General features: G+C 54.2%; 1 protein-coding gene across 1 annotated transcript; it reads left to right on the top strand.

The window, feature by feature from the left end:
* Positions 1 to 1,395: 1,395 nt before the first annotated feature.
* Positions 1,396 to 6,916, top strand: AVPR1B (arginine vasopressin receptor 1B). The gene is made up of 2 exons (NM_001192142.1): positions 1,396 to 2,335; positions 6,588 to 6,916. The coding sequence occupies exons 1-2, from the start codon at positions 1,396 to 1,398 to the stop codon at positions 6,914 to 6,916; spliced, it is 1,269 nt and encodes a 422-aa protein (NP_001179071.1).
* The last annotated feature ends 2,110 nt before the right edge of the window (positions 6,917 to 9,026 follow it).

Below are 9,026 nucleotides of genomic sequence, written 5' to 3'. Positions count from 1 at the left end.
AGTAGCGGAGGATGCTGTTGTCACTCCTAAGGAACTTCTGCTCTGGAGTCCACGCCCAGTACCACCGCACTGTAAGCTTCCTCTGGGCCCTGGTGGTTTATTTTTATTTGCACCCATGCCTCTCACGGATGTTAGCAAAGGCCGCTCTGGGAAAAGCACTGGGTCTAGTCCTGCCTCCACTGCTTCACTAGTTCTGTGATTTTCTAGAGCGAATCCTGTAACTTCCACCACCTCCGTTTTCTACCTCCCAGAGTGGTTAACTGCCTTGAGGTGACCGCTGATGAAAGACTCAGGAAAGCCCTCCCCTTGACCCCAGCACCGACTCTTCCCACTGCGCTCTCTCCGCCGCTGCCTCCTCTCCACCCACAGCTTCGCCTTTATTTTCTTCCCGCCTTTAAGGCTCCAAGTTTCCACACAAGCCTGCAGTCAGACGACACCGCCGACGGCCCAGGGCTCCGTCTGGGGCGCTGCCTCGCCCACCTGGTCACCCTTGGGGGACTACCTAGGGGACAGGGACCCCCCCCCCCCCGCCCAGCGCCGCCGGCCTCGGGGTGCCCGGTAGGTGGGCGCCCACCACCCATCCGCTGGGCGCGCACCGGTCTCGGGAGACAGTCCGACGGTTCCAGGCGCGAGCCAAGGGGAGATTGTCTGTCCGCGGGCCCCGCCGGCCGCTGAGCGCTCGTCACGCCGTCCGCTTCTCTGGCTCCCTGTCTGTCCGGGGTCCACCTGCCCCTCTGTCCCTCCTCCCGGGCCCTCCCTCGAATCCCCACCCAGCCAGCTTCTCTGGGCCCCGCGGTTGGTCGCTTATGGGTGTCACTCCGCCCTCCCCGGCAGGAGCCACGCGGCGCGCAGGGGCCGCTGCTCTCGGATGCGAGCGCATAAAGCCTGCTGGAGCAGAGCCGCCAGCCGGGGCGTATGGGCTCAGCGGCGTTTTCCAGCGATTCCTCTGCCCAGGAGCGCTCCTGCAAACAGGTTTAGGGGCACCCGCTTCCCGCTTCCAGGAAAGTTTTGAGAAAGTAGATTTGAGGTGCATTGGGGAGTGGTGCCAGCTCCCCCAGCCTTCTTACCCTTCCAGAAGGCTCGCCTTGCACAGCCTGGCCCATTCTGCCCTTCCTGCCTCCTCGGCTCCCTGACGCTTGCTTCCCTTCGCTCCTGGGTTCCCCCTCCCCTCTCTGGGCTCAGCATCTTCTTCCTTACCTCATCCTCTCCATCCCTGCCCTCTTAACTCCTGCCACACAGTCTCAGCCTCCTTCTGGTCATCCCACCCTTCCCCTTTCTTCCATCTTTAACCTCCTCCTGTCCACTCCGTCTCATTCCTCCGGCCTCTCTATTTGCGCTCACACTCTGCGTCCATCCCCGCCTCCTCGCGCGTTTTTCTCCCAGCAAACTTCCACCATGGATTCCAGGCCTCCGTGGACGGCTGCTCCTACCCCGGGGAGCACCCTCTCTGCTGCCAACGCCACCACACCCTGGCTGGGCCGGGATGAGGAGCTGGCCAAGGTGGAGATCGGCGTCCTGGCCACTGTCCTGGCGCTGGCGACAGGGGGCAACCTGACGGTGCTCCTGACGGTGGGGCAGCCGGTCCGCAAGCGCTCCCGCATGCAGGTGTTCGTGCTGCACCTGGCCCTGACCGACCTGGGCGTGGCGCTCTTCCAGGTGCTGCCCCAGCTGCTGTGGGACATCACCTACCGCTTCCGGGGCCCCGACCCGCTCTGCCGGGCCGTCAAGTACCTGCAGGTGCTGAGCATGTTTGCCTCCACCTACATGCTGCTGGCCATGACGCTGGACCGCTACCTGGCCGTCTGTCACCCCCTGCGCAGCCTCCAGCAGCCCAGCCGGTCCACCTACCCGCTCATCGCAGCGCCCTGGCTTCTGGCGGCAGTCCTCAGCCTCCCTCAAGTCTTCATTTTTTCCATACGAGAGGTGATCCAGGGCTCTGGAGTGCTGGACTGCTGGGCAGACTTCCGCTTCCCTTGGGGGCCACGGGCCTACATCACCTGGACCACCCTGGCCATCTTCATCCTGCCAGTGGCCATGCTCACAGCCTGCTATGGCCTCATCTGCCACGAGATCTGCAGGAACCTCAAAGTCAAGACGGAGGCTGGGCAGGCTGAAGGAGGGAGCTGGGGCACTGGGAACAGGCCCTCCGCTCGTGGGCCGGTGGCAGCCCCGCGGGGGCTGCCGTCCCGGGTTAGCAGCGTCAGCGCCATCTCACGGGCCAAGATCCGAACTGTGAAGATGACCTTCGTCATTGTGCTGGCCTATATCGCCTGCTGGGCGCCTTTCTTCAGTGTCCAGATGTGGTCTGTGTGGGATGAGAATGCCCCCGATGAAGGCAAGTGTGTGGTCTGGTTGGGAAGGTAGAGGCAGGAGCAGGAGGTGGAAAAATGCAGAAAAGAGAGAAGGAGGGTATTAGGACAGGGCCATAGTGGCTCCCGGGGCCAGGCAGGTAGCAAATGGGTGAAGCAGTTAAAAATGGTGTTCTGGTGTGAAAAGGGACAGTTCTAGTATGCATTCATTTTGAATGGTTTCTATCCATGCCTTCAAAGCTGTTTGAAGATCTCATTCAGTATTATGTGCGTGTTACTCACTCAGTCGTGTCTGACTCTTTGTGACCCCACAGACTGTAGCCCACCAGGCTCCTCTGTCCTTGGGATTCTCCAGGCCAGACTACTGGAGCAGGTTGCCATTTCCTTCTCCAGGGGGTCTTCCCGACCCAGGGGTTGAACCCGTGTCTCCTGCATTGCAGGCAGAGTTTTTACCATCTCAGCCTCCTTCCCAGGTGGTGCTAGTGGTAAAGAACCCGTCTGCCAATGGAGAAGACTTAAGAGACGCCGGTTCGATGCTTGGGTCGGGAAGATCCCCTGGAGAAGGGCATGGTAACTCGCTCCAGTATTCTGGCTTGGAAAATCCCATGGACAGAGGAGCCTGGTGGGCTACAGTCCATAGGGTTGTACAGAGTCGGACACGACTGAAGTGACTTAGCACAGCAGCACAGCACAGAGGCTGCCACGGTCAGGCAGGTAACAAATAGGTGCAGCATTAAAGATGGTGCCTGTCCCAGTGTGAAAAGGGATAGCTGTAACTCCCATCCAGTCAAAACATGCCATGTGAGTACCTTTAATGTGAAATTTCCGTAATTCTACAACTTTGCCAACTAATTTAAGCATTTTAAAATACTATTTGGCCCTAATGAAGATATGACCATGAGTAGATTTGGCCAAGCAACTGACAGTTTGCTAGACTGTTTGAAAGGGATTTTCAAATGATTTGGTCCAGATGGCAGTTTGTGGCCCTTGAAGTGTGTCTCTCAGCATTCTTCCCCCTCTGCACCTGAACAAGACTTTGAACTCCTTTTCAACAGCCATTTTCAATTAATTAGCCCTGGGGCACAACCCTGAAATTCCAAGATCAACCCTTTTGTCTTGTTAATGAGAAAGCAGAGGCTCAGAGAGGCTACCTGACCTGCCCAAGGCCACACAGCTAGGAAGTGGCAAAGTGAGGATAGAACCTAGGCCTGGAATCTCCTCGTTTCTTTCCTCAACTCCATGCCCCCACTTTCCAAATTCTAGCTCTGAAAGTGATGAAGAGAAGGGCCTTCCTCCTATGTAAAAAACAAAGTGGGACCTTCCAAGACGACTGTGTTCTGGGAGGCCTGTTTCTGGTCATTTTTTGGAGTGAGATAGATGGCAGCCTAAGTTTCAGATACTGCCAACTGGGGGTGAGGCCATTTGGGGGTGAGCTTGTCCTGAGAAAGGTAAGTGCTGTTTCTGGGCAGCCCAAATGCTGGTGAGTGGTATTCAAAGACATCTTTTCCTGCTCCCCTAGGAACATGAGGGTGGGGACAAGTGTGTGGTCACCTGTCAGGGTGACTGCTCTCTGGTACAGCAGACTCTTCATGCGCAGCTCGGAGTGTATGATGGGTGCAGCACATGACTGCCCCAGGGACGCCCTGTGCAGTTTGCTCTGGAAGCTTCCTGAGGACTCACTGACCAGCAGACCCAGACTACCACTTCCTACCAGCTCTTAGGGTGACCCCCCTTCCCTGTGCTATTGTTTCTAATCTCAACCTGCTCATCCTAGGGCATGCTCAAGCCAAACAGGCTCAAGCCAAGCATCTTTTCTGGAAAGATGAAGTAAGGGGAAGGTTGCTCATGACATTAACACAACTCTGCAAGACAGTTCAGCAAGATTCATGTTGATGTATGGCAGAAACCAACACAATATTGTAAAGCAATTGTCCTTCAATTAAAAATAATTTTTTAAAACCTAAAAAAAAAAGAGAGAGTTCAGCAATACTGAATTGTAACAGTCCCATTGTACCCCTTCTTAACCACCTTTCGGACACTAGTGTGGACCAGAGGCTATTTATAAAATTACCCTTTAAGCAATATTACCCCTAACCTGCTCCAGGGACCGCCCCCACCTCTAGTCAAGGACAGAATAGAAGGAAGGAAGGCTTTCTATGTGCCAAGCACATTTAGGCCTTGTGCTACTTAGGGGTGACCTTCTCCCCTTGACATCTAAGTAATCTGAGCTTCAGAGAGGTGAAACAACTGGTCCAAGGTGCCACTTCTAGTAAGAGATGGAGCCAAGAATCAAATCAAGGTCTTCTTAGGCCAAACTTTATCCAGGCTTTTATTGTTGTCTTATTCCCAACAATCCTAGCTGAGCTGGTGACACCAGGGATGAGAAGGCCGTTCGCCCTTTATCAAGGAACCTACGAGAAGCTTTCTTGCTTGCCTCCTCTAGTCACCACCATCATCATCCTGTCCCTCAGACCCATATATAAATGATTTATCACTTATCAAGGGCCTCTCCGAGTAAGCAGTACAGGAACGAAGTGTCCCTCAGAAAACCGGAAGCCCTTCGAGGACTCTGAGTTGAGCAGACATTCACTACTTTAAACTTGCTTTCCAGTACATCCAGCTTCCCTCCACAGCATGCTGGCCTCCTGGCCGCTCGTCCCCGAGTCTTTGGCAGGAAGCTGTCTCCTTGCGCTTATCTCTACCTCCTACCGTCAGTGGAGCTTCTGCCAGGCCGGTCTGCAGCAGGTCTGCCCTCCAGGACTGAGCTGGAGCCTCTGAAGACTCCAGGGCTCCAGGCGCGTCTCAAGCCCCTACCTGGCCCTGGCTCGGGGGCGCCAGTTCAAACAGATGCTTCTCAAGTGAAGAAACCTGTGGAAACCCTTAGTCTCTGGCCTAGTCTAGGCACTATACATATACTGATGGAGCAGATGGGATGAATACACCCCTTAGCCAAAGCAACTTCTCAAATGTCTGCAGCCCCTGGGTATTCAGTTAACTGGGGTGCAGGCCAGACGCCTTCATGCTGCAGGAGCCTGGGTTTGTTGCTGAGGCTGGTCCCCCGCTCTGCTTACAAGTGCTCCCTCCTTGCTCTCACTTCTGTGCTTCCCAACTCTGATTCATGCCTTCTCTCAAATATCCTGACCCGGTATCTTCCCTTCTCTTGGGCTGCCAAGTACCACACTGGAGAGCACCCAAGGACCCAGCATATCGGAAGCTTTCACGACACTTTACAGAGCAGGCACTTGAGCTCTGCCTTTGAGTTCATTGGTTGAAATGGTGGCAGGGTGCAGAATTGCTGCTTTAAAGAGGGAAGACCTAGGATCAGGTCTGGGCCATAACCCTTAATTCCTTCCAGCTCTGCCATGGCACTCAGTGATTCTACAGCCTCCACCAAAGAGCTGGGCAACTCAGTGTGCAGCCCGTGCCGTAGCTTAGCCATGGTGCATCTGGCAGGAGGCTGGGGCCCATCTCAGCAGCTTTCCTCTTGGCATGAGAAGTTTCATTTAGTTTTCCGAAAGAGTATTACATCTGTAAGGAATTTTATCAGAGTCTTTGAAGGCTCGCATTTTGACTGTCCAGGAGAGAAAGTAGTTTTCCCTGCAGAAGGGACATTCTCTGGATGTAATTTCTGACAAGAGAGAACAGCACTGGCCAGGAACGAGATGCCTGGATGCCCTGTACCTAGAAGCTGCACAGTTGGAGATGGCTTCATGGGACCTCTAGGCTGTCAGGCTCCACTGATAGGCTACCAGGTCCCCAGCACGGTCAATACTCACACGGGCAATAACTGAATGACAGAATGACTGGGACAGACCCAAAGGGCTCAAGGAGCACAGAACTCAGAGGGCAGTGTGTCCCCGTATCTATGACCTAAGTGGGAATGTAGTGTGCCCAAACTTGGCTGGAATCATGGTTATTTTTCCTGCAGGTTTTATAGAAATTGCCTCAGGGGATACACGATTCCGGATTTCAGAACAAAGATAGTGATCCAATTTGGGCTGCTCCTGTCGCTGACTATGTCTGTGTCTCTAAAGTCAGCTTAGAGCAAGCCTCGGCTCCTGTCATCACCCTGTGGCACAAAATCAATCAATAAATAAATCAGTGAGGGAAAACCCTGGAGTCAGGAGTCCCAGGTTTGAGTCCCAGCTGTGATCCTTTCTGATTATAGAACCCCACGTGGTCCTCCTTGGGATTCAACTTCCTCCTCTGTTCTGTAGGGAGCGGACTCTCTCCCAGGTCCCTTCCAGCTCTGAAATCCTTGTGCTTCTCCCTTGGCAGATTCGACCAATGTGGCTTTCACCATCTCCATGCTTTTGGGCAACCTCAGCAGCTGCTGCAACCCCTGGATCTACATGGGCTTCAACAGCCACCTGTGGTTGCATGCCCTGCGCCGTCTGGCCTGCTGCGGAGGCCCTGGGCCCAGGATGCGCAGGCGGCTCTCCAACGGCAGTCTGTCCAGCCGCCATGCCACCCTGCTGACCCGCTCCAGTGGCCCGCCTGCCCGCGGCCTCAGCCCCGGACTCAGCAGGAGGCCAGGGCCCAAAGACTCCCTGCGGGGCGCAGAGCAGGTGGAGGGCGATGCTGCCACTGAGACCAGCATCTTTTAAGGAGCACTCCCCAGAGTCTGGTGGAGGATCTCTGCCCATCTCAGCACTGCCCAGCCTGATGCTCTCCATGGTCTTCTACAGTTAGAACCTTTCACGACTTTGCAAGATTGGAGAAGCGTTCTCTAAGGACACCCTAACCAATAGGCCCTAGAAGAATTGTTGGATTTTCATGACAATGACATTTATGCCCTTTGACTCAGCTTGAGGCAGGGTGAGGAGGCCAGAAAGGCCGCTCCTGTCTTTGGTGTCATAGCTGCCCACCCAACTTCACGTGCTGGGAAACAGGGAGACTAAGACTGTCTGCTTCCTTGATCCTGCTGTGTTCACAGCATGTCTGGGGACCAAGTGTGTGATAGATGTGGTGCTGCAGATCTGGGCTCTCCTGCCTGAGGGTCCACAGGCAGCAGGGATTCAAAGGCTGGTATCTTATCTTGTTTGTCCCACCCTAATCTGACGAGTGCATCCCAGTTCAGCCAGGAGAGGGAAGGAGTGAATAACTGCAAAGAGGACTCTATTTGAATCCTGAGATGGGTGTGTGTGGGAGGGGGCTTTGAGAGAGGCGTGCTTAATGAAGAGAAGTGAACAGGTGTGGGGGATTCGCCTGCTATACTCACCTGTCTACCGAAGGGAGATGAGGGGTAGCACAGCGCTTGGTAACTCTGCAAATGCTGCTTATCTGCTCCCAAATACCCTCATTTATAGTTAGGATGGGTGACAAGGCAAAGTACTGCATATTCTCAGTGGAATGGCCCACTGGGTTGAATGTGGGAAGAATGAGTGAGGAGAGATGGAGATGAAAATGGTCACCAAATTCTGAGTGGGAGGAAGTCTTGGGAGCAGCAGGGATTGGTTGCACATCCCCCTCCCTTCACGGGGTCCATGTGGCTCCTCCCTCTTGGGTTGCATGGAGGGGACATCCTTTGAGAAAGCATGACTTAGTCGTGGCTCTGGATTTGTTTGAGGCTCTTCAGAGCTTCCATACAAATCACATGCTTGCCACGATCAAGTCAGGAGCCCAGGATGGGGATCCCAGCTCTGCCTGGTGGTATCTGTACGACCTTGGGAACTTACCTCCCTCTCTGGGCCTCAGCTCCTTGCCTGCAGAATAGAGATGCTCTTCAAGGTCTTTCCCAGCTCAAACTTTTCATGACTCGCAAGACTGGAGAAGCACTGAGGACTTCCTACCCATAAGCTCTAGAAGGATTGTTGGATCTTCGTGATAGTGACATTTACGCTGTTTGACTCGGTTTTGGTGGCTTTGGGTCCTGCCGCGGCCGTACCATTCACCTTTGCCAGCGGTTCAGCTCAGTCGCTCAGTTGTGTGCGGCTTTTTGTGGCCCATGGACTGCAGCACGCCAGGCCTCCTTGTCCATCACCAATTCCTGGAGCTTGCTCAAACCCATGTCCATCAAGTTGGTGATGCCATCCAACCGTCTTATCCTCTGTCATCCCCTTCTCCTCCTGCCCTCAATCTTTCCCAGCATCAGGGTCTTTTCCAATGAATCAGTTCTTCGCATCAGGTGGCCAAAGTATTGGAGTTTCAGCTTCAGCATCAGTCCTTCCAATGAATATTCAGGACTGATTTCCTTTAGGATGGACTGGTTGGATCTCCTTACAGTCCAAGGGACTCTCAAGAGTCTTCTCCAACACCACAGTTCAAAAGCGTCAATTGCCAGCAGTTACATGATGCTAATGCCAAGAGAGCCTGGCCGGTGGAAGTTGGGACTTTGTCCTGCTCCTCATTATCTCCAGTGGCATTTATACCTTGGAATAACCTCCTCTCCACGATTCCAGTTCTAATCTAAGTGATGGTCTTGATGGTGGGAAAAGCATCAGCTGAAGTCAGGCCCTGGTTCTACCACCACGATGCCACCAGTGACCTTGCTCTCTTCACTGTGTGCTTAATCACTCAGTCCTGTCTGACTCTTTGTGACCCCATGGACTGTAGCCCGCAGTCCTCTGTCCATGGGATTCTCCAGGCCAGAATACTGGAGTGGGTTGCCATGCCCTCCTCCGGGGGATCTTCTCAACCCAGGAGTTGAACCCAGGTCTCCTGCATTGCAGGCATATTCTTTACCATCTGAGCCACCAGGGAAGCTCAAGAATACTG

Source organism: Bos taurus, chromosome 16 (genome assembly GCF_002263795.3).
Source record: "Bos taurus isolate L1 Dominette 01449 registration number 42190680 breed Hereford chromosome 16, ARS-UCD2.0, whole genome shotgun sequence".
Classification (NCBI taxonomy): Eukaryota; Metazoa; Chordata; class Mammalia; order Artiodactyla; family Bovidae; genus Bos; species Bos taurus.
This window is presented reverse-complemented; position numbering and strand designations above follow the sequence as displayed.